At 42.4% G+C, this 25429-nt stretch overlaps 2 protein-coding genes across 2 annotated transcripts in view; one reads left to right on the forward strand and one right to left on the reverse strand.

Annotated features, from left to right (window-relative positions):
- Window positions 1-8851, forward strand: part of ITGA2 (integrin subunit alpha 2) — a 119836-nt gene extending 110985 nt beyond the window's left edge. The window contains exons 29-30 of the mRNA XM_060191024.1: window positions 1965-2081; window positions 2997-8851. Of these exons, the coding sequence (XP_060047007.1) occupies window positions 1965-2081; window positions 2997-3077 (198 nt within the window). The 3' untranslated portion in view covers window positions 3078-8851. The remainder of the gene's footprint in view (window positions 1-1964; window positions 2082-2996) is intronic.
- Window positions 8852-13933: 5082 nt separating this feature from the next.
- On the reverse strand, window positions 13934-24472 carry MOCS2 (molybdenum cofactor synthesis 2). Its single transcript, XM_007518902.3, has 7 exons — window positions 24387-24472; window positions 23613-23734; window positions 21230-21377; window positions 18216-18343; window positions 17199-17349; window positions 16647-16770; window positions 13934-15483 (listed from the first exon to the last, which is right to left on the reverse strand). The coding sequence occupies exons 3-7, from the start codon at window positions 21328-21330 to the stop codon at window positions 15415-15417; spliced, it is 573 nt and encodes a 190-aa protein (XP_007518964.1). The 5' UTR covers window positions 21331-21377; window positions 23613-23734; window positions 24387-24472; the 3' UTR covers window positions 13934-15414.
- Between the last annotated feature and the right edge of the window lie 957 nt (window positions 24473-25429).

A 25429-nucleotide genomic window follows, 5' to 3' on the forward strand; every position in this document is an offset into this window, starting at 1 on the left:
TTGCTCTCTTCTGAAGTTTATGAAGCATTATGTTAGCACTTAAAGATATAGATAATAGGGGGCTGGGCGGTGACACACCTGGTTAAGTGCATACAGTACTATGTGCAAGGGCCCGAGATCAAGCCCCTGGTCCCCACCTGTAGGGGAAAAAGCTTTCAGGGCTGTAGGTATCTCTCTCTTGCCCTCCCCTCTCAATTTCTGTCTGTCTCTATCCAATAATAAATACATACATAAAAATAAATTTTAGGGGAAAAAAAAAGAGAGAAATGGAACCATAAGCAAATCTATGTCACTGTCTTGGCCTCAGGAAGAAAATCAGATATATTGTATCCATAGCAGCACAGGTTGTAAGAGTCCAAACCTGGAAGCAGCCCAGATGCCCAGTGACAGGCAAGTGGTTGAGAAAGTTCTGGTCTGTGTACACAATGGAATATTGCAACTACTCAGCTCTAAGAAATGGTGAAGTCTCCTTTTCTGTGTCTTGGGGAGAACTTGAAGGAGTCAGGAGAAGAAGAAGAAGAAGAAGAAGAAGAAGAAGGAGAAGGAGAAGGAGAAGGAGAAGGAGAAGGAGAAGGAGAAGAAGAAGAAGAAGAAGAAGAAGAAGAAGAAGAAGAAGAAGAAGAAGAAGAAGAAGAAGAAGAAAGAAAGAAAGAAGGAGAAGAATGAATACCAGATGGTCTTACTTATAGGTGGTACTTAAGGAAGAAGGAAAGGAAAGGGAGACACAGGGTGAGGCCTGGGATGGACTAGGTGGCATATTGTAGCAAAGAGAAGGACTCTGGACTAGGGAGAAAGATGGGAGTGGCAGGAGGGATGATGGTACCTGGGTTAGTGGTGGCAGTGGTGTGCAGACACCTATCACAAAAAGATAAGACATTGTAGTCGTGTGTCAGCAACTGTCCTTTAGCCATTATTTCCCCCCAGTAAAACAATTTGAAAAAAAATTTAATTTGGGGGCCAGGTGGTGGCACACCTGGTTCAGTGCACATGTTACAGTGTGCAAGGACCTAGGTTCAAGCCCCCAGTCCCCACCTGCAGGGGGAAAGTTTCACAAGTGGTGAAACAGATCTTCAGGTGTCTTTATCTCTCTCTCTCTCTCTCTCTCTCTCCCTCTCTCTCTCCATCTCTCTCTCTCTCTTTTCAAGAAAGCATCTCTTTTTTCTTTTTCTTTTAAAGATTTTATTTATTTATGAGAAAGCTAGGAGGAGAGAGAGAGAGAAAGAACCAGACACCACTCTGGCACATGTGCTACTGGGGATCAAACTCAAGACCTCAAGCTTGAGAGTCCGATGCTTTATCCATTGTGCCACCTCTCAAACCACTGTCTCTCTTTCTCTCTATTGCCCCTTTCCCTCTGATTTCATTTCCCTCTGATCCATTAAATAAAAATAAAAATAATAAAAAATTAAAATTTTAAGTTAACTTAAAATAAAAATTTGAGGGGCCGGGTGGTGGCACGCCTAGTTGAGCACACATGTTACAATGCTCCAGGACTTAGGTTCAAGCCTCTGGCCACTACCTGCAGGGAGAAAGCTTTGTGAGTGATGAAGCAGGGCTGCAGGTGTCTCTCTTTTTCTCTCCTTCTCTTCTACCCCCTTCCCTCTCAATTTCTGACCATCTCTATCCAACAAAAAAAGATAGTAATTTTTTTTTAATTAGAGACATTTACCCTCTAGTCATATTTCCTTTGGGTGTTAAAATCAGATCCTTTGGGGCCAGGCAGTGGCACATCTGGTTGAGCACACACATCACAGTGCGCAAGGACCCAGGTTCAATTCCCTGCTCCCTAACTGCAGGGGGAAAACTTCATGAGTGGTGAAGCAGGGCTGCAGGTGTCTCTCTGTCTTTCTCCCTCTCTCTCCCCCACTCCTCTCAATTTCTCTCCATTTCTATCCAATAATGAATAAATAAAAATATTTTTTTAAAAATTAGACCCCTTAGTTTTCACATTTTTGTCTTTTCAGATTCCCCTTATAATTATGGAGCCCTCTGAGAAAGCTGAAGTACCAACGGGAGTTATAATAGGCAGTGTAATTGCCGGACTCCTTTTGCTGTTAGCGCTGGTTGCAGTTTTGTGGAAGGTAAGAAAAACAGTCCTATATCAAAGTACAAGGTGTGGTCCGGGAGGTAGTGCAGTGGATAAAGCCTTCGATTCTCAAGCATGAGGTCCTGAGTTCAATCCCCGGCAGCACATGTACCGGAGTGATGTCTGGTTCTCTCTCTCTGTCCTCCTATGTTTTTCATGAATATGTAAAATCTTTTAAAAAATTGTAAAGTTCAAGGCTCCTGAAGACGTCTGTCTTAAATGTCCTTATCAAACAGAAGCTTTACAGAGCACTTGCACCACCATAAAAGAAAGGGTAATGCAAATCTGTTTGTAAGTTCTGCTCATGCTTTTGAAAGGAATCAGTAAAGGCTTCATCTTCCTGGCCTTGACTCTACACTATTTTTTAAAATATTTATTTTATTTATTTTTTCCCTTTTGTTGCCCTTGTTGTTTTATTATTGTAGTTATTATTGTTGTTGGATAGGACAGAGAGAAATGGAGAGAGGGAGGGGAAGACAGAGAGGAGGAGAGAAAGATAGACACCTGCAGACCTGCTTCACCGCCTGTGAAGCGACTCCCCTGCAGGTGGGGAGCCGGGGTTCGAACCGGGATCCTTATGCCCGTCTTTGTGCTTTGCGCCACCTGCGCTTAGCCCGCTGCGCTACAGCCCGACTCCCTACACTATTTTTTTTAAAAAAACAAAAAACTTTCTTTTTATCTAGATTCCTGGATGTTTCATTCTGCATCGAATATGTAGACATGGAAATGTCTCGCTTCATGCAGTTCAGCTGAAAGCTCTAGGTATCAGCTTCCTTGCTGAAGGGCTGGGCAACATACCAGAAATCTCCAGAGCCCCAGGGATAGGAGACGCTTCAGAGAAAAGCGCATCTGAGGTCACACTACTAAATAGGCTATAGGTGGTAACAGTTTGGCCTCTTCATTTTTGCAGCTTGGCTTCTTCAAAAGAAAATATGAAAAAATGACCAAGAATCCAGATGAGACGGACGAGCTGACAGAACTCAACAGCTGAACTCACCCAGCTACCACTGCAGTGAGCAAGGGTGCTTCACAGCCAGGGGTTACTAGTTGCTTGAATGGATTTTTTTTGTTAATTCCAGTTTTATTTTTCTAATGTAATAAGTAAACTAACCTGATATTTTATTTGAGGAGAACTGCAGGTCAGTTTGCAAAGAAGACATTTGGGGTGGGTGGGGGACTATCAAGGGTTAAAAAAAAAAAAAAAGGTCTTATTTTCTATGGAGAAAAAGTACTCAGTGCTGGCTGGCCCAGAGCTTTCTTTTTTTTTCTTTTGCCTCTAGGGTTATTGCTGGGGCTCAGAGCCTGCACTGTGAATCCACTGCTCCTGGAGGCCATTTTTTCCCCCTTTTGTTGCCCTTGTTGTTGTAGCCTTGTTGTGGATATTATTGTTTTTGTTGATGTCATTTGTTATTGGATAGGAACGAGAGAAATCAAGAGAGAAGGGGAAGACAGGGGGAGAGAAAGACAGACACCCGCAGACCTGCTTCACCACCTGTGAAGCGACTTCCCTGCAGGTGGGGAGCTGGGGGCTAGAACCGGGATCCTTATGCCGGTCCTTGTGCTTTACGCCACGTGCACCTGACCCACTGCGCTACCGCCCGACTCCCTCAGAGCTTTCTTAATAATGTGCATTATGTCAGGAGCATATAGTGCTTTTAAACAGAACAAATGTTCAAAAAAGTATATAACTTTCTTGGATCTTTGGAATGGGGGGGGATCCAGTTGTTTAAGAATAATTGCTATAGCTTTTGAACAGCAACAACCAAAGTGTAAGTACTTGACATACACAGCTAACTAACTAGGACCTTGATGTTAATGACAAAGAAACTTCTACTTAGGCTGCTCACCCAAAGCTGGCAGGATGTTTTCAGTGATTTTGAGTTTGTTTATGAAATAGGTAAAAAAATCTACTGTTGTTGGTCCACACTGCCTCCCCTGAGCCCCTTCTTGCTAGACTTCACTCTTTACACCATGTACAAATAACAAATGAGAGAGTCTAGAGGTAGCCTCTTGCAGAAGAAAACACCAGTTATACTGAGGAAAGGGAGTCATTTGGAAGTCAAGACACAACATTTTGTTAAAAATTGAACATAAAATAATTTATCATCTCTAACAATAGTATTTATGGAAAATCCTGGAGGTCTAAATGCTAGAGACCTTGTTCCATTGTCTTCTAGCAAGTACCTAATTACTTTTTTTTTTTTTTTTGAGCCCTACTCAGCTCTGGCTTGTGGTGGTATTAGGGATTGAACCTGGGTTCTTGGAGCCTCAGACACAAGAGTCTTTTGCATAATCATTATAGTATCTCCCTTCCCCACCAAGCAGAATTTTTGAAAAGCTAGTAATATCTTCAGCACCCTGGCTGCTTAAGTACTAAGCCAGCTGTTCCCCTGCCTCCTGGTTTCCCAGCTTCTTAGAGGCCACTCTGCCTTCCAGATGCATCCGCCCTTAACCACTCACCCAGCCTCCCTTCCCCTCCGGGTAGCTACTCTTTATCAGGTGTAGAAGGAGAATGATATCTGCTTAATTTCCATGCTTGTAAGAATGACTGTATAATCTCCTTAACTAGGAGCAGTTATTTTTATTTATTACTAAACAAGTAAGAAAAATAATAGTGCATTTGTAATGACTGGAATTTCAGGCATATTGTAGACAAAGTACAATAAAACGACCACTCAGGAATTTGCATGAAAGTACAGGGAAACACAGAGAACCACTGAAGAGCAGCTGTGCCCTGTGGGCCTGCCTGTTTTCAGAATGCTTACATCTTTTTAAATGTTTTTATTGTCTTTATTTATTCGATAGAGACAGCTAGAAATCGAGAGGGTAGGATAGAGAGAGAGGGAGAGAGAAGGAGAGACACCTACAGCCCTGTTTCACCACTTGCAAAGCTTTCCCTCTGCAGGTGGGGACTCGGGGCTTGAACCCGGGTCCTTGAGCACTGTAACATGTGCACTCAACCAGGTATGCCACCACCTGGTCCCAGAATGCTAAATCTTCCAGAAGAATATATTGCACTGGGGCAAGTCTGTACACAAGATGGAGTCTTAGGCCCCAAGCACAGAGCCTTCTACTGGTCTGAGTAGGAGGCAGCCCAGGACTGTAGCCAGCATCCCAGCCACCATGATGCAAACAAACCATAGTGTGGGCAACACCCCCCAGTTCTGATTCTGTACATGTTTTTCTGTTTCTGATTCCACACATCCTCTTGGAGAGAGTGGGGGGTTGGGTGGGAAGGGCAGAGACAGAGGTGGTGGGGACTGTCAGAGGGCTCTGGTCAAGTCACTATACCTCTACACTTGAGTGTCCTTATTATGAAATGGGAAGGCTGGATTGGAGCTCAGCAGTGTGCCATTTTAACTTTAAAAGCAAAGGAGGAAAGGAGGGTGTGGGTGGTGGTGCACCTGGTTGAGTGCAAAGGTTACAATGCTCTAGGACCTGGGTTCGAGTCCCTGGTCCCCACCTGCAAGGGGAAAGCTTCACGAGTTGTGAAGCAGGGCTACAGGTGCCTCTCTGTCTCTCTCCTTCTGTCACCCCTTTCCATCTATGTCTGACTGTCCCTATCGAATAAATAAAGATAATTAAAAAATACAGGCAGGAAAAAAAAATCTAAGAATAGGAGAGACAAACAAGTGTTTTTCCTTGTACATCCACTCCTTGAAAGGTATCTGCATGGCTGACAATTTAGTTTACTTTTGACAAGACAGATAAGAATGGTTATAAAAAGTTAGGGCTTATGTGGCACACCTGGTTAAGTGCACATATTACCAAGCACAAGGACCCAGATTCAAGCCTCTGGTCCCCACCTGCAGGGGCAAAACTTCACAAGCAGTGAAGCAGGGCTGTAGCTGTCTGTCTTTCTTTCCTCTTTTACCTGCTCTTCTCTCTTAATTTATCTCTGTTCTATCAAATAGAATAAAGTTGGGGGGGAAAGTCATGGCTTTATATCAAAAACAGAGTGGCAACTCTAGTCAGATGTGCTAGAACTTGATCCTAATAATAGCTGTGTATAAAACTGTCATTTTTAGAAGAGTAGAAACTGGTCATAGATCAAAGCATATTTAATGAACCAAGTACCTACTGGGCATGCCAGTCCTAGGTTTCTAGTGAACTGTACAGAGCCTGCCGTTCTTTTTATTTTATTCTGCCTCTCAGATAAGCACAAAAATGAGCTTACATGCACACAGTGAGCTCGAGAAATTTGGCAAGAAGCAATTCAGTTCCTCTGCCTTGATGATGCTGTTTTCATATCTCTGAATAAGCTAAACAGATAGCCAATTTTCTTAAACTAGGATGGGGCCTCTCAACCTTGGCCAGATAATTTTTTTTCAATATTTTATTTATTTATTTATTTATTGGCTAGAGACAGAGAAATTGAGAGAGGATGGGGAGAGAGACAGAGAGACACCTGCAGCACTGCTTCACCACTCATGAAGTTTTCCCTGCAGGTGGGGACCAGGGGCTTGAACCTGGGTCCTTGTGCACTGTGATGTGTGCACTCAACCAGGTGCACCAGCCTGGCCCTGCACAGATAATTTTAATGGAAGACTGTCCCATGCATTGCAAAAGGTTCAGCGATAGCCTTGGCTTCTACCTACCATGTCCCAGGGGGCACTGTCCCCCTTGCCATAACCATTGAAAGCGTCTGCAGATGTTGTACTTGCTTCCTGGGAGGCAAAATCATCCAGCCTGAGAACTAGTGCACCACGAGCCAGTGGCCCACATAGATAACTTGTGCTCCCAGAGCACACATGTGAGCCGGAGACTCCAGTGGTGACTATTTTCAAGCTCTGTTAAGCAAAGGTGACTGCAGGCTCTCGAATAATAAAGTTGTGTCATTCAGTGGCATATCTGCTAGGATACTAATGAGGAGAAATCTCAGATGACACAGAATGAAAAATGCTTACTGGAGAGCCTGGCTTTATTTTTTTTCTAAGTTTTAATTTTACTTACGTTTTTTATATAACAAAACACGGGGCAATTTTGTGAAAACCCGTTAACAAGACAGATACATATAAATCAAGGACAATGACCTAAGGAGGGGAGAAGGGTGCTGCAAACTCCTGACCTCACACTTCTAGCCTCCCCCCAAAAAATGTGATAAAGTGATCTGTTGTTTAAGCCACTCAATCTATGACACATTGCTATGCAAGCAGTTAGATATGAAATATATTTTTTAAAAAAAATACAATAATTTATACATGTATATAACATTTCTCAATTTTCCACAGAACAATTCAAACCCCTCTAGGTCCTCCGACATTATGTTCCAGAGCTGAACCCCCCTCAGCCTGGTTTTATAATATAGCATCTTTGTTTATAGCACCAGCTAGCAAGACACCATGCATGATTTAAATGATCACTTACTGTATTCATCTAAGAACTTAAAGAGAAAAACATTGTTTTTCTCTTAATAGAATAGAAATAGGATGCATTTCTATTCAGCCATGTTTTTGTTTAAACAGGATAGAGGATACAGGGTTTAAAAGTTTCCGTTTCACAACTGGGTCTTAGACTGTTTATACAATGTGATAAAACTGAGTGGCTGGCTCTGGCTATGGACACCACAGAGTAACTTTAGGATTGCATGTGGAGAGATGGTATTGATATTTGAGACCATGCATTGTTTGCTTTAGCGGCAAAATGAGAACCTCTAAATCAGTAGATTTTTTTTTTTTTTTGCAGCTGGCAGTGTTATTTTTATACAGTAAAGGAAGTTATTCACTGTGAAAAGTAAACTGAAGTCACTGTATCAGAACTACACAAGTGATTACATTTAAAACTGTTAGAAATGTAGAATTTTACCGTGTGCTGATTTTGATAGGAAGCTGAAACTATTTGTGAAAATCTCGTAAATCATTAGGCCGAAAGCAGGACTTCTCGATCTGAGTTGCCTGGTTCATTCTTAGCATTTCAAGTTACTCATGGCAAATAACTGTGTGCAAAACCTTTGAGGACGGCTTCTTCACTGTAAGTGGAAGCATATTCATTTATTCAAACTGACAGACGAAAAGACCTAGAAATAAAAGAAAAACATGAGGATAAAATGTGAAATAAGTAAAAAAACGCTAACTAATTTAAATCTTAAAGAGTGAAAATGGGGTGAGGGTAGATAGCATAATGATTATGCAAACAGAGTCATGCCTGAGGCTCCAAAGTCCTAGGTTCAATCCCCCACACCACCATAAGCCAGAGCTGAGCGGTGCTCTAGTTAAAAAAAAAAAAAAGAAAAAAGAAAAAAAAAAAACCTGAAAATGTAGCAAATGTGTAAATATAAAATGATGGTTTCATATGGGCCTGATTTATTTTGACAGATAAACTGTAAATGTATATATTGCACAACTATTAGAATTGTATAGTTTTAAACAGAACTGAATGGATTATTTTCCTTTATTCAAAATGAATACATGGGGGGGGTGTAACTCAGTGTAAACCATTTGACTGCAAAGTGAACACATTTTTATAAAGCTGTAGTAAGTATATTTACTTTTTTAAAATTAACTGGTTTGTCTTTTATTTCGGCACTAAGAGTATAAAAGTAAATGTATACATGTTCGTATTTCTTGTTGAACAATTAATTTGATTTCTGAGAAGCAAAAGTCCCATCAGAGCAGTAACAAACAGGTTTAGGGATTTGGGTTTTTTTTTTTTTTTTTTTTTGGTGAAAAATATGAATCCACAGTATTATTTAATTATAAACTACTCTTTTCACATGTTACTTAATATGTACAAATTGTTCTGAAAATAAATCTATTTGCTGCTTTGGGTTTTTAAGTTCATGGCTTCTAATTTTCCAGTGTTGACCTTACTCAGTTTGCTTCAGAAAATATTCAAGATTCATTATGTGGAGAGAATATTGGATCTCTGACATGACCAGTAGACACTTTATAGAAACCTTACATCACTTCCCCAGTTTAGGGACAAGGTGTAAATCTTTGCGCCTCCAAATGGATTCCCTAGATGGGCACAGAGAGGCAGTGGTGTACTCTCAGGCTGTGAGCAACTGCAGAATAAGGTGCCACCCAAGACTATTAATTCAAATAGAAAGTCCTAACAAGCTCTCCCCATGATTCACATTACTGTTAGAGGCCAAGAAGCACTGCTTGGAAGCAGGATTTACCACCTGAAATAGAAGTGCGCAGAGCTGAACAAGGTAGCTCACCGGGCAGGGTGTCTGACAAACCACAGGGGAGTGTCACAGCGCCAGAGAGAGCTCTCTCCTGCTCGACAAATTCTGCCCAGAGTGGTGATGTCATGCCTGTGTAAGGTATCGGTGATACTAGAAAGGAAAAAGTCAGCTAGCCTGCTGCAACATGCAGAAGGAACCACCTGTGTATTGTTATTATTATTTTAGTAGTAAGCAGGAGGACTCACGTTTTAAGGGGACAACTTGCTGAAATGCAGGAGCTGAAATCATCAAGTTGGCTACATGTTGGGATCACAGAGGCACAGAGGGCATAGTGGATGCAGGCCAGGCACTGCCATTGACATTAACCCCACAGACATTTCATGTACCTCCCTCGGGTCTCCCCAGTTCATTTCTGATGCATGTCACGAGGGCAGCTTACTGCCACCAGGACTTGTTTTTAGTACATACTGTGTATTAAAATACAACATGTCCAGAGGACCCATGTCCAGAGGAGAAGTAATTACAGAAGCCAGAACCCCTACCTCCTGCACCCCCAAAACAATTTTGATCCACACTCCCAGTGGGGGAGAAGTGATAGGAGGAAGAGGATAAGAGGGCTCTGAACTCCAGCTCCATCAGGACCCAGAGAGGAGTAAAAAGGGAGAGACATTGGGATGTAGGATAGGGTCATGAGTGGCTGGGAGGGGAAGAGAGGACAGGACCTGGAAGGGAAAGGGGGCAGTTATGCACAAATCCAGACAGATAGTGTCGAGATGATAGTTAACCTATGTCTGCAGCCTTAGGAGAACCACAGTAGTTTGCAAAGGAGGGATTGGGGGTTCAGAACTCAGGTGGTGAGAATGGTGTGAAATTATACCACTGTTGTCATGTAATTTTGTAAATCAATATTAAATCACTAATAAAAAAAAGAACAGTGGAGTGGTATTTTGTTGTCTTTCTCTCCATTTATTTTCTTATCAATTTATTGGGGGTGGGGTTAGCAGTTTATAGTACAATTATTGACACATGGATACCATTTTTCATCTCCCTGTGATAGGTGTCTTCACAACCCCCCCAGCCTAAATCCTTTTCTGTGCATGAGGACCCCAAGCCCACACTTCTCCCAGCATCGTCCCTTCTCTCTTTCCCTAGCCTCCTTTAGTGCAAAAACACCAAACACAGTCCAAGTTTGTGTTTTCCAGTTCTGTTCTTTCTTTTTTTTTTTTTTTTTCCTGAGGTCCTGTGCAGAAGTGAGATCTCTCTACACGCCGTGAAGCTAGTTGGCCCGGCAAGAGCCTTCTGAAAATTTTAACAACAAAGTATGACTCAGGAGGAAAAGACCATTAATTGGCTTTGTTGCAGAGTTATCTGAGAAAGTGCTGCTAAGACCTGTTTTAAAGTCACCATTTTGTCATACATTGGAAATTAACTTCATATTTACTCATTTTAAAAAGGTGATTCTTTTTTTAATTTTTATTTATTCATGAAGATAGAAGAAAGGGAGGGAGGGGAGAGAGCAAGCGAGAGAGAGAGAGAGAGAGAGAGAGAGAGAACCTGACATCACTCTGGTACATGTACTGCCAGGGATTAAACTTTGGACTTCATGCTTCAGAGTCCAATGTATATCCACTGCGCCACCTCCTGGACCACAAAAAAGGTGATTCTTGTTAACTTAAAATTAGAACTTAATTTTAAAACTACAAAAAGCATTGAATGATTCAAATTCTCTCATCCTGTCGCAAGTCCTTAACCATTTTAAACTAAGCTACCAATTAAAGATTGGAGGTCCTCTTATACAAAATCAGGAGTATTTTACTTTTAAAGACCATCTCGGCCTAACAGCATGTAAAGAATATGGCTACTAACTAAACTGAATTTCTTGGTACTGTGCAAATGAAAGCGCTGTGACTAAAGAATGAACACCATTGCTCTTACTATAACCCTGGCTTTACCGCCCTCTGCTGGGAATGCTCTCTAATTACACCGCAGAAATCAGCCCTGCAGAGATAATTCAAGTTCTGAAACTTGGTGTGTCAGGATGCAAGTTTGGGAGAAAAGTTGTACTCACCCAGTGATTCGTTTAGATACTTTTGTGCATCTCTAAGCACTTCAATCACATAAAGTGTAGAATTGCTTGATTTGGGGCATGATACTTAGTATCAGTAGCACTTAATGAGTATTTATGCTAATACACACTAGTGAGATCTGACTCAGGAAGTTTATAGTCCAGTGATGGAGATAAAGTAACAGAAATAATCTATAAGGAATATTTCAGGTGTAAAGTAATAGAGGTAGTACAACAGGTGGTGTGTAAGCCCCAGTTAAAATCGAGCCATCAGAGACTGGAATCAAGTGAGGAGCGTAAATATGGCAGCATACAGAAGACAACTGTAGACAGAGGGCTCAAAGCAGAACAACCTGGTATATAACTAGCCACAGAAAGACCCACAGCAGAGACATGAGGGGCAGGCAGGACTCTGGGCCATCGTGAGGGTCTTTTTTTTTTTTTTTTTACATTTTTATTAGAGATTTAATAATGATTAACAAAATTGTAACATAGCAGGGGTACAATTCCACACAGTTCCCACCACCAGAGTTCTGTGTCCCATCCCCTCCATTGGAAGCTTCCCTATTCTTTATCCTCTGGGAGTATGGACCCAAATTCCTTATAGGTGCAGAAAGTGGAAGGTCTGGCTTCTGTAACTGCTTCTCTACTGGACACAGATGTTGACAGGTTGAATCATACCCCTAGCCTGTTTTTATCTTTCCCTAATGGGGCAAGGCTCACGGTGGGAATTTTAAGATATCAGAAGGTTCCAAGGTAGGTGATGTAGTGACCTGCGTGGGAGACGGAAGGCTGGCAGCAGGTGACAGCAATTGTGCAGGAGAACTAAGAGGTGGCTGCCACAGGTATAGCAGTGAAACAAGAAAGTGGCTTGAGGAGATGAGCAGTGGCACACCCAGTTGAGTGCACACAGTACTAAGCGCATGGCCTGGGTTCAAGCCGCTCCCCCACTCCCCACCTGCAGGGGGAAAGCTGCACAAACAGCGAAGCAAGTCTGTCAGGTGTCTGTCATTCTCTCACCTTCTCTATCTCCTCCTCTCTCTCAATTTCTCTGTCCTGTTCAATAAAATGGGGATAAAATGGCTGCCAGGAACAGTGGATTCATAGTGCCAGCACTGTGGCGGGGGGAGAGAAGAGAAGAGAAGAGGGAGTGAGAGAAACGAGGTAGAGAGAGAATGGTTTGATAGAAGACAGATCCATCACCTATGTGTGAACAGAGCCATTCAGGGATCTGAGATCAGTAATCAAACTACAAGCTTCCTAATTCTTGTTTATCATAATCCTGAAAATACAGGGCAACTCTAAACATCACAACCGATGAGTCCACCAAATCCCCAATACACCTCACACCTCTCCATCTGCTGCTACTTTTACCAAAGACCAAAGTGCTACCTGCTGAAAGACAACTTAAAAGCATAAGTAACTTGAGCCACCTGCTGCTTGAATGAATTTACTCATCATTCACTAAAAAAACTTTCAAAACATTTTATTCCAACTTCAGAATGTCCCAAATTAACTCCAACCTTCTCTGTCAAAGACTTAACAGTACAACTGCCTCAGAACTAGAATAGATTCTACTTAACAAAGGCAAGATTCTTTAAATTCATATTTAAAGAAGTTTATTATCTTTAAAATATAAATACCGGGGCCAGACAGTGGCACACCTGGTTGAGAACACTTTACAATGTGTAAGGACCTGGGTTCAACCCTGGGGCCCCACCTGCAAGAAAGCTTCATGAGTGGTGAAGCAGAGCTGCGGAAGTCTCTGTCTCTCTCCCCTTTTATTTACTCTTGCCCCAATTATCCAATAAACAAATCATATATATATATATAGTGGGGCCAGGCAGTGGCACAACTGGTTAAAAGCACACAGTCTTTAGGTTCATGATCAGTCAGCAATTTGTTTGGCTTTATATGTTAACACTTTTTTCAGCCACCAGGTTCCAGATGCTACCATGATGCCAAGCAGACCTCCCTGGGCAGATGACTCCACCAATGTGTCCTGGAGCTCCACATCCCCAGAGCCCCACCCTACTAGGGAAAGAGAGAGACATGCTGGGAGTATCAATTGAACTGTCAATGCCCATGCTCAGCGGGGAAGCAATTACAGAAGCCAGACCTTCCACCTTCTGCACCCCATAATGTCCCTGGGTCCATACTCCCAGAGGGATAAAGAATAGGAAAACTATCAGGGGAGGGGACGGGATATGGAGTTCTAGGGGTGGGGACTGTGTGGAGTTGTACCCTTCTTATCCTATGGTTTTATCAGTGTTTCCTTTTTAAATAAATTTTTTAAAAAGTATTTAGGGGGCCAGGCAGTGGTGCAACTGTTTAAGTGCACACATTACAGTGCACAAGGACCCAGGTTCAAGCTCCTGGTGCCCACCTACAGGGAAGAAAAGCTTCACGAGTGCTGAAGCAGGGCTGCCAGTGTCTCTTTCCCTCTCTATCTCCCTCTCCCCTCTAAATTTCTTTGTTTCTAATAATAATTAAAGACTACCCATGCTAGTAGTATTCCAGGTTTGAGAACTGCATATTCACTAATAATGCACTATAATACACATTACAGTAAGATCATAGGTTATAAAACCTCAAAGTCTCATTTTATAGAAATTTTGATATTACCACTAAGTTTTTAAAAACAGAAAACCAGTTTCTAAACTTTATAAATCATGTTTATTTACATACACACATTAAAAATATATGAAATTAAAAGGATTTGATAAAGACATTATTATGAGACAGAGAATGAGCGAGGAGAGAATCAGAATATTACTCAGCTCAGCTACAAAGTGCAGTATTTCAGGCCTTGGGAATGCAAGCTGGTGCACTGAGAGACCTGACCTACCTCCCTGGCCTGAGGATAGAGGATAACTTTTTATACTTTCCAGTTCTGCTAACATCCCCGTAACATATCCGGGTAACAGTGACATCACTGGATGTGGGACGGGAAACCGGACGTAGGCTCTCTGATACAACTAAAGTCAGTGAGGACAGGCCCAGACTTCAGTATGAGGCGACTTCCATTTACAGCTCAGTCAGGGAATACGATGAGTACACAGGGCTCCAGAGGCAGGGCTACAGACTAGCCACAGCTGCCCAGTCTCCCTCTCCCTCATCAACTAGGAATAGCAAAGAGGATCACCTGAGAAGAAAGTGCAAACGTGTGTGACTCATGGGCAAAGAGGAATTTAAGGAGAGATTCCTGGGGCTGAAAGCCTGCATCTACTTCAGAGCAGCTGCTAACAGTCCGGCAGTTAGCCAGATGAGGCACCGCCTCCAGTCCAGGTTTTATTAACAAAAAGACTGCTGTTGGGAGGGGAAGGCAGGGGAGGGGAGGATCCCCTCAGGCTCACCAAAAGCAACTGTGAGTCCCCATTGCTACTGTCCCCGGAGGCTGGAGCAGCAGCAGGGAGGTCCTGTTATCAGGGGGGCAGAGACCTGATCCGGCAACCCAGGAGAAGACACACACATCCTGGTGGTCTGCAAGTGGCATCCTTTCCACGGTATTATCCTGATGAACTGGGAGACATGGTGAGTAATTGCCTCAGCACCCTCGGAGTACAAACAGGAGTTGTTTAGAAACTCACAGGGCCGAAGAGTGCTGCTTGGTTCAGCTCGGGCTGCTTGGCCCTGGGGCTTTGGACCCTCTGGGCATGGGAGTCTCTTTGCATAACCACTGTGCTCTCCCCCATCCCGTTTTATCTCTAGGTCAGGAATGAGTGACTAAGCTAAAAATGAAATGTCTCCACAGACATCTCTCTTCATGTTTCAATTATTCGTTCATTTCTTTCCTAAAGTTGGTGTGTGTTTAAGTCCCAACCATTTATTTCCCCTTTTGTCCTTCCTTTCGTCCCACTGGTATAGCTTAAGAGACTGTGTTTCAGGCAGGGGTAGATAGCATAATGGTTATGCAAACAGATTTCCATGCCTGAGGCTCCAAAGTCTCAGGTTCAAACCCCGGCACCACCATAAACCAGAGCTAAGCAGTGCTCTGGTAAAAACAAACAAACAAACAACAACAACAAAAGAGATTATGTTTCATCTTAATTTCTGGAGAAGACTAAAGTTAGAATGTGATCAAAGATGCCGGTTAACTAATTTAAATTTCGAGCGCCATGTAACAGAAGCAACTCAATCACTGGTTGCCCAAAAGCATTCTTTGTTTCTTTTCCAAGATGATGATGATTCTTCATAGATTTCCTAAAACACAGAACACAGAGCATTTTAGTAAGTGCAAAATATATGTGAAAAGATCAAGCCAGTGGCTAGCTCAACGACTGAAATCTGCTCTTCCTCCTAACAATCCTCCAAGCATTTGTACAGGGCAATAAAAGCTGAAAAATGAGTACATGTGTTTTCTGCACTTCAAGGCTCCCAACAAAGTAGGGAATAAGACAGGAAGGCCTTATTCAAGGTGCAGGACCACTGTGGAGTCTTGTCAGTTCTCCTGTGATTCCTGAGCAGATCTGCTCACAGGGAGAAAATTCCTGTTATGTAGGTCTTTAGCCCTGGATAGTTACACATGTAGACATTCTTTTCTTGTCATGACCCCAGAATAATGTAGCAAGAGTTGTCTACCTAGCCATTTATACTATACTAGGTAGTGTAAGTAACCTAGAAATTGTTAAAATGTGGGGGATGACTGCAGAGAATAAAAACAAATTTAACAAATGGAAAATGATGCCACTTAATCTAGAGTACCTTAATATCTATGGGCTTTGGGACTGACGGGCTAATAACACCAGCCCTCCCTGGGTGCTAGGTAATGGATATAAACAATACTTCCATCTGGGGCCATGGCAGGATACCTTCTGGGTAAGATTATATAGGGAAATAGAAGATCTCTCGATTGAAATACTTTCTTCTTTCTAAGCACATCATACTTCAACATTTCTACATGTATGTATGTATGTGTGTATGCATGCATGTATGCATACGCAGGAATATCTCTATGAACAGTGAAATTAGTGACTGCACACAGATCTTTGGAAAGGAGTTATTCCATAAACATCTTATTTCACAGAAGATGAAAATAAGATTCTCCAAGTTAGGGAAAGTCCATGTATACAAATTCTCTATGCATTCATGCCTTTTCCTTTAAAATTCCTGAGAAAGGGCCAGAGAGAGAGCTCAGCCAGTTGGGTTTCTGACTTGCCATGTATGTGGTCCAGGCTGAGTTCTAGCACAAGTGACCACTATGATATTGGAGGAAGCTTTAGTGATATGATGTGTCTCTCTCCTTTTCTCTGAAAATGTCATCCAGAGGAGTGAAATCACATATATCAAAGGCCCTGGCAACATCAGAAACCATTTCTGAGAAAAATGATGCCCAAATAGCAAAGTTAGAGATTTGCTTCTCCCACCTTTTTCCATATGGGCACCTTGGCTTTTAAAGTATCAATGGCGTAATTCACAGCTTCAAGCGATGCAGCCCTGTGGGCTGAGGACACAGCAATAATTACACTGGCTTCTGATACTGGAACTAAGCTTTAAGAAAATGAGAAAAAGAAAACTTAGTATCTTGTGAATTTATGCATGAAAGAGCCTAGGAGATCAATGAAAATGTATTTCCAGAGAAACATGCTGAAAAGTAAACATTCAGTTCTGCTCGGCTTTACGTATCAGTCTGGTTAGGAAACAGTAATTCAACACACTTGGATTTAGCACAGGGACTACTGAGGTTATGGTAAATTTGTTAGCATCTGTCAAGTGTTTCCCAAACAAGCGTGTGTGTGTGTGTGTGTGTGTGTGTGTGTGTGTGTGTTTCCTGTCACTATGATCCATGGTCACCCAGAATAATACACAAACTTTACTCTCATGATCATAGGATTCCCGTAAAACATTCCTGAATTAGATTGGCACAAAGATGAACTAACAGCCACACCTAACTGCTAAATTAAATAGGAAGACCATACCCAAGTCTGTGGAACACTGCTATATGTTTGACCGGCCATTTTTGTCTAATGTCACTGCAAATTTTTTTGACTTCATTTTCAGCCATTGGCACATATGCTTCATATTCTAAAGTAATGACTTTTTTCCCTTCAAAGTTGTTTCTTGTTGTCCCTAGAAAATAAAATAAAACAGATTTCTCTCTTAATAGAAATAGCATATACTTTATACATACAGATTTATACATACTTTATACATATACTATATACATACAGATTTATCTAAAAACTCCTTTGAAAATTTCTAAGTGAATGAAACTTTTGACAAATGAATGTGATCAGAAAAATAAGATAATTAGGATAAAGAGAAGGAAACAAAAATGACATTAGGCCAATATACTGAAAATACTCATGACAAATGAAGATATGTATGGGGGGGCAGGCACGGCACACCTGACTGAGAACACACATTACCACTCCCCACCTGCAGGGGGTAGACTTCATGAACAGTAAAAGGCCTGCAGGCATCTCTCTTTCTCTTTCCCTCTCTGTCTCCCCTTCCCCTCTCAATGCCTACCTCTCCCATATAATAAAAAAAATAAGTAAGTTTTTAAAAAGAGGAGAAAAATGGCCTCTGTGAGTGATAGATTCATAGTGCCAGCAATGAGCCCCAGCAATAACCCTCATGGCAATAAAAATTTTTTTAAAGTAAAATAAAATAAAAAATATATATTTCTTTTCTAATAGCTAGTATTTGAAACACAAAAAGGAAGCATTGTACTCATTAAGTTATAATTGCCATTTTTTTCTTCACTATCTAGAAAAGCATAGTATTCACTCTTTTTTCATGCTTTTAAAATAGGCTGATTTGAAGGCTATTAAAAACAAAATATAAACTATAAAAACTGCTGCTGCTCACAAAGAATCATCGTGACTTACTACTCAACCTCTTGTAATCCTGATTATCAACACTGGATGTGGAAACATTTGCCAGCATCTATTGCTGGGTATAGTCGAGATTCTGTGAAAGTGACAACTCACCTACAAACAGGGTAACGGCACCACAGAGTGGAGAAATCACCAGCTGTGAGGCTTCCTCTACCGATAACTTATCAGCAGTAAACGTTATACTATCTTTACCTTCTTCTCCCACATCATTCGCATCATTCCTAGAACGAAGACATTATTAAGTCTGACCATTGGGACTAGAAGCAAAACACTCAGCTCATAGGCTGCATTTTGATTTCTATTTTTTCTACCTTAGATGTATCAGCAGGTATGATTTGATCTCATACGGGCGAGCACGTTTAAAATCATAAGGTCTCCATATATTTATAAATACATCTAATGATTCGAGCATGAAACAAAATGGGATGGACCAATAGCAGCATCACTCAGGATGTAAGTTATCTCACAGACTACACAGGCAGCATAAAGATCTGTCTAAAGATCACTTTGAAAATCTCGAAGTCAATGAAACTTCTGATGAATGAGTGTGATCAGAAATGTGCTGAGACCACCGCTCTCCCGTGTCCCACCCAGCTGTGCTTGTCACAACACTCCCTTTGTCCATATGCTCCTCCCCGCCAGCCAATCACCACATCACCGCTGCCACCCCACACCTGCCTCTTCCCTTTAACCACAAAGGAGAGAGAAACACTAGAGCTGGGTTCACAACCAGGCACCACCTCAGCTGCATAACAGAGGAAATAAGGGAGTCAGCTGCCTGCCTGCTGGCCAAGGGCTGTGCTAAGTCCCCTGCCCTCCAGCTCTCCTTACATTCATCCAATGCTTGGTACACACTCACCAAGGCCCAAGCACTATCCCACCAGACAACTGGTTATAGACATGGGAACAAAAGACACTGGCTCTAGCACTCCAGATGCTTAAGTTGCAATGGGAGAGAGCAATAAGTAAGAATTACAAACATGGAGGGCCAGGTGGGAGCACAGCTGGTTAAGCGCACATGGCGCGAAGTGCAAGGACAGCTTATGGATCCCGGTTTAAGCCCCCAGCGCCCCACCTGCAGGGGAGTCACTTCACAATCGGTGAAGCAGGTCTGCAGGTGTCTTTCTCTCCTCTTCTCTATCTTCCCCTCCTCTCTCTTGATTTCTCTCTGTCCTGCCCAACAACAATAGCTATAATAACAATAACAATAATAACCACAAGGGCAACAAAATGGGAAAAATAGCCTCCAGGAGCAGTGGATTCATAGTGCTGGCACCAAGCCCCAGTGATAACCCTGAAGGCAAAAAAAAAAAAAAAAGAATTACAAACATGGATAAAATAAAAGTAACAGGCTGCTCAGACAGAGCAAGGAAACTGAGGAAAGAATTATTTGAGATTAGAAGATCCTGGAAGGTCTCTCTCAAGTGGTAATATTTAAAGGTTGCAAAATAAGAAAACAGTTTTGTAGAAAAAGAGGGAGTCAGGCCCCTGGGTAGACATGGGAAGTAACATTTGCCAAGGCTTATGGGACAGGGAAGAGCTTGGATGCTCCAGAATCTGAGGTAAGGACTAGTGGCCAGGAGCAAGGGAGAGAAGGCTGGGCTAAGGCTGCAAGGAAGAGTGCACCTTGCAGGTCATGAGGACTCTGGGTTTCATGACAAATCCTGTAGCGTTTCATCCAAATTGCAAGAGCTGAGAGGACAAAGCAGAGCTGAGGACTCAAGTTGATTCCAACCACAGACTGTTCCTAAAGCCTATGGTCATTGCCACTTACTGACAAGGAAAGCACAGTTATCCTGACTTCCAGATGCTCCATCCAGCACATGTGCCTGGATTTCCTCTTTTTAGTTTTTAATTTTTTTTTTATTTTTATTGCTACCAGGGTTATCACTGAAGCTCAGTGCCAGCACTATGAATCCACTGTTCCTGATGGCCATTTATTTTATTATTATCATTATTATTTTCTACTTTATTGGGTAGGACAGAGAGAAGTTGAGAGGGGAAGGAGAGACAGAAAGGTAAAGACAGACACTTGCAGACCTAGTTCGCCACTTGTGAAGTGTCCCCCCTGCAGGTGCGGAGTGGGGCTTGAACCCAGGTCCTTATGCATGGTAATGTGTGAGCTCAACCAGGCGCACCACTGTCTGGCCCCCACCCACCTGGATTTCATGTATCTCCTTTTCTGCAATAGGACATAGCCAATGCAAACATTGTATTTGAGTGTCAAGTTGTATCAATTCCCACAGCTTGACTGCATAAGGATATAAACAGCTTCTAAAATCACGTGACAGAGCCTGAGAGATACCGCCATGTGTTCGATCACAGGACCATTCAAATCCTTCAGTGTCAGGCCCTAGATGCAAGATTCAGTTCCCAGTAGCACTACAAATCAAAGCTGAGAAGTGTTCTGCTCTCTCGACTAGACTGAAAAGTAGTCTTGTACAACATCCTACTCAAATGCACACACTCAAACGTGGTGGTGTTTGAAAGCTAAACTGAGTCATGAAACTACCTGCAGTACAACTGCAGCAAGGCACTTCTCTTTACCTGCAAAATGATACCTTTTTGTTCCCCCCAGGCATAATGATTGCTTTGCTTTGGGCTACAATGGGTTTTCTACATTTCACTGTGCCTAGGGGAGTTATTGCTCAGTTGTATTCAGTGTGGTTACTTAAATTAGCAGAGAGTGCAATGATCTGAATTCAAAGATCAGGCTTCCCACAATATGTGTCAACTGTGAATTCCAGTTTGAATTTTTCCTCCTTCAACAACAGAGATATTCATACTCCAATGCCCAGCACTGTGCTGAAGGCATAGCCAGATCATATTAATCTCTTCCTGTAATAAGTGAATATAGATGAACATATTCAGCCAACATTAACTTAAACTGCTTGCAACAGAATTGGTAGAATGATAGGTAGGTATTTTTGTGTCTGCTTGCATCTATAAGCTTTAATAGGAAGAATAAACAGAATCATTAAACCACAGACACACACACACACACACACACAGAGAGAGAGAGCGAGAGAGAGCGAGAGAGAAGGGAGAAATTATCTTCTGTAAGGCACATCTCCACTAGGCTGGCTAAAGACACATATTTTACGTACCCAGGTGGTTCATAAGTCCTGCTACCCTCCACTAATGGGAGGGATAATGGCAATTTCGTCTCCTGGTTGAAGGAGGAGGAGTTGATCTCCAAGCTCGACATATTCTTGACGGACAGCAAATATCACCTGATTCTTCACATCAGCCAATCTGAAGGTTAAAAAAAAAAATCATTTCAGCATTAGAGAAATAGATGGTGTATTAGGCCTCAAAGTCCTTCATTGGCAATGAGAACTCTTACATAAATATACTTTAAAATTTTTTTTCTTTATTTATTTTACTTACAAACTTTTTTTCATTTTATTTTTTATTTGTATTTAGTTGTTATTGGATAGAGACAGAGAAACTGAGAGGGGAGAGGGAGATAGAATGGGAGAGAGAAAGAGAGACACCTGCAGCTCTACTTCACCATTCGTGAAGCTTTCTCCCTGAAGGTATGGCTCAGGGGCTTGAACCTGGATCCTTGCGTACTGTAGTGTGTCTGTTTAATCAGGTGCGCCACCGCCTGGCCTCCCCCCACCCCATTTTTTGTTTTTTAGAGAGTGAAACACCATAACAGCAAAGTTGTTCTTATTTTTTTCAATATAGTGGGGGGCCAGGCTTAAACATAATGTATTTCTGAAGGGCCAGGTGATAAATTATTAATCTGCCTCATCTTGTGTAAAGAAAGAACATGTACTTTGAAAAACACACCACAGAGAACACAGTAAATTATGAAAGGCTTTCTACTGCGTATTGTGCGTCTTGGGGAACTAAGCAACTTATTCAAAACACACAAGGCCAGGAAGATATCTCACTTGGCCAGGTGTCTGTCTAGCCACATGGGGTCCAGGCCGCAGCACCCCATATAGGACTGCCACAGCCTGGAAGGAAGTTTTGAGCAAAGTGTCTTCCTCTTTCTTTCTCATCTGAATGAAGAGGAAGAAGAAGAATGGCCAGGGAGAGAAACAATTGTATATGTGTGAGGCCTTGACTTCATAAAATAAACAAGTAAATGAATGAATGAATACAGTCTAGACAGTAGACACCATTCAGGTCAAAAGAAAAGGAAAAACATGCATAATCAGCAGGTGTCTTTCCCAGAAGCCTTCGAAGTGTACTAGTATTACAGAGCACAATCAGGCACGATTAGCCCAGTGTCTCCAACCGGAAGAAGGTAAAGGTAAATCAACTAGCATACAGGTGTCACAATATTGCACTGTCAGGGAACTTTCAGAGCAACACAAGGGCGGAGGAGAGAGTGGAGTGCTTATAGAAGATTTGCTACAACGTCCCAGTTTCATCAGCCAGAGCTAAGCAATACTCTCTGGTCATTGATACCTACATTCAACTTACAGACAGGAAATCAAATAGGAGATTTTTTTTTTTTTTTAGTAGATAATGTGGACTACTTTTTCTTCTTCTTCTTTTAACCACAGCACTGCTCAATTCTGATTTATGGTAATGCTGAGGTCTGAACCTGGGACTTTGGAGCCTCAGGTTTGAAAGTCTTTTTTGCATAACCTTTATACTATCTCTTCTGCCCACAGTGGAATACTTTTTACAGAACACAAAGGTTTCCAAGTTACATATCCGTAGCAACTTAGCTTTAAATAAGTGACTTTGATACTTTGCTACAAAAAGGACCTAATATAAGAACAATGCAAGCAAAATGAGAGATTTACAAAAGCCAGAGGGGGAAAAAAAAACAAACGCTGCAAAAACTCAAATTCAACAACAACTAGGGCTTATCTTTCTTTTTCACCTAATCTTAGAAATTTCTATGTGGAGTTCTAAAAGAAAGGGCTGGGCATTAAAGTTTAAAGCACACATTTTTAACAATTTGTCTCCATTTCATTTAATGTTAAGGAACAAAAACTATTTTTCAATACTGAGTAAATTATAAAAGTTAATACACCAAAAAATTAGATTAAAAAAGTTAATACACCCAAGTTCCTTTAGGAGTATTCCAGCTCATGTACTTCTTAGTTAGCTCTCATTAACCTTAAGATTTTAGACATCTGGGGGCTGGGTGGTGTTGCACCTGGCTAAGCACACACATTATAGTACACAGGGACCCAGGTTCAAGTCCCTGGTTCCTACCTGCAAGGAGAAGCTTCACTAGTGAAGCAGGACTGCAGGTGTCTTTCTGTCTCTCTCTGTCCCTATCGTCCTCTTCTCTCTGTCCTATCAAATAAAATAAAGTTAAAAATACATTAAAAAAAATTAGACATCTGTCCACTACAGGAATCTAAGCTTTTGGGAGTAGTTTCAGGGGAAAAAAAAAATACAACTAATGACCTTTTTGATGTTAAGTGTAGAAATAACTTCATTTATTTACACTTTTGTACATTTTGATATGTTAAAAAAGTGTTAACCATATGCATCACATTCATATTTAACTACCCCGGATGTCGAGTTTCTATCTCATTCCACAGCTGCAAGGCTTTTATTTCTTGGGGCACAGAAATGGTCTCTGAACGAGCTCCTACTATTTCAGCACTTCTTGCAAAATACAACACTTCAACCTGAAAGGAAAGAAAGAAAAAATTATAATAAAACAAGTCTTTAACAATAACTCACGCTGGTCAGAAGATACCTCACCTGGTAAGGGATGAGGCCTGCTAAGCTACAGGTCCGCACCTGAGTGTGGGGTGTCCATGCACCGGGGCTAAGAGCTCGCTACTGTGGTCCCCGCCCCTCGGGATGAAAAGGTCAGCTGGGTGGTGAAATCACGCACCGAATACAAACACACACACACAAACAACAAAACCACTTAGAATGCTTTTCTGATTAGCCCTAGTTCCCCGTCTCTCAAATTAATCTTCAATAAAAGCCAAACCTCGGAAGTTAAAGAAAATCAAATGCCCCCTTCCTCCCCCCCACAAAAAAAAAAAAGTTCAATAGGTCTACAAATTTCAAATTTTGACAGGTTTTTCTACAGCACAATTTCTAGACATTTCTTAGTTTCATAAATGGAAATACACCACAATTAAAATCCTAAAAACACCTTCTCAGAAACCCCGGATTAAGTCGCTACTTGATGTTAACACCCTACCACTTTTTATCAACCGTCCCCTTCACAAGTGCGTCAACGGTCTGAGTCAAAAACAAAAACAAGAACAAACCAAAAAAAAAAAAACAAAAAAAAAAAACCCCAAAATGGCACCAACGACCCACGAAGTGCAAGGCGACCAGGGTTCAGGGCTGTCCCCTGACCTTCAGCTCCTGTCGCCATTTCACCGAGCGCAGCGGCCCCGGGATTAAGTTACACAACATGCAAAGGCGGAGAGCGACATACTGGAGGAACCGGTGCGTCCCGGGGCAGAGCAGAGCTGTTGCCCGGGCACCTGGGGCAGCCCGGCGAGCACCTGTCACGGGTGCCAGTTCTCTTGGGGGGGGTGGTGGTGGTGGTATAAAATCGGAGCCTGGCAAGCAATCGGGGCTTTGCAGATGCACAGATGGGATCGACTCCTTGGCAGAAATGCCCGGTGAGTGCTTTTCTCTTTGCACCGAAACAGTGTCTCCACCAAACCTTAAAGCGACCTGAGAAGCAGCAGGCAAAGGTCCGGGGTGCCCCGTCTGCTAGTGCTGTCACTCGAACCCCGTGATCGAGGGCCAAGGTGTGTGTCGAGGTGGCTCTGTGCACCTGAGGGTGCCCGCCACCCTTACCTGGCAGCGTGGGACCATTCCGCCCCGGAGGCCGAGCACCTGTGCCCACCGCGTTGGCAGAGGCGGCGGCCGACTCGGCGCGCAGGCCCAGAGGGCTGGTTTCTTCCGCCCGCAGAGAGCATGCGCGGTGCCGGCTCCGCCCAGGCCGACTGGGGGGCGTGGTCTCCCTGAGCTCCGCCTTCAGTTCAGTTGTGATTGACAGCCCGAACTGCGGGCGTCCTTGGCTATGAGGTTGAGAGAGGCTTCTCCAGAGGGGAAGCTGGACTGTGGGGTTGCATTCTCCTGTACTCTGGACACTTTAATGGCTCTCAAGTTCTGCTTTTCCTCTTGCTGACCTGTTGCTTTTTTTTTTTTTCCAGGACTTTTAAAAAAAATATTTTTTAATTTTATTTATTATTGGCTAGGGACAGATAAATTGAGAAGAATGGGATACAGAGAGCGAAAGAGACAGAGTGAGACACCCGAAGCCTTGCTTTAACACTCATTGAGCTCCCCACCCCAACACCCTACAGGTGGAGATCAGAGGCTTGAACCTGGGTTGTTGGGCACTG

This window comes from Erinaceus europaeus, chromosome 5 (assembly GCF_950295315.1).
Source record: "Erinaceus europaeus chromosome 5, mEriEur2.1, whole genome shotgun sequence".
Taxonomy (NCBI): Eukaryota; Metazoa; Chordata; class Mammalia; order Eulipotyphla; family Erinaceidae; genus Erinaceus; species Erinaceus europaeus.

Coding starts and splice junctions, on each gene's coding strand:
- MOCS2 (XM_007518902.3), bottom strand. CDS start 21,330: ATGTCGAGCTTGGAGATCAACTCCTCCTCCTTCAACCAGGAGACGAAA. Junction 17,350..18,215: donor TGCCGTTACCCTGTTTGTAG/GTGAGTTGTCAC, acceptor TTTATTTTCTAG/GGACAACAAGAAACAACTTT. Junction 16,771..17,198: donor GCAGTGTTCCACAGACTTGG/GTATGGTCTTCC, acceptor ATTTTCTTAAAG/CTTAGTTCCAGTATCAGAAG.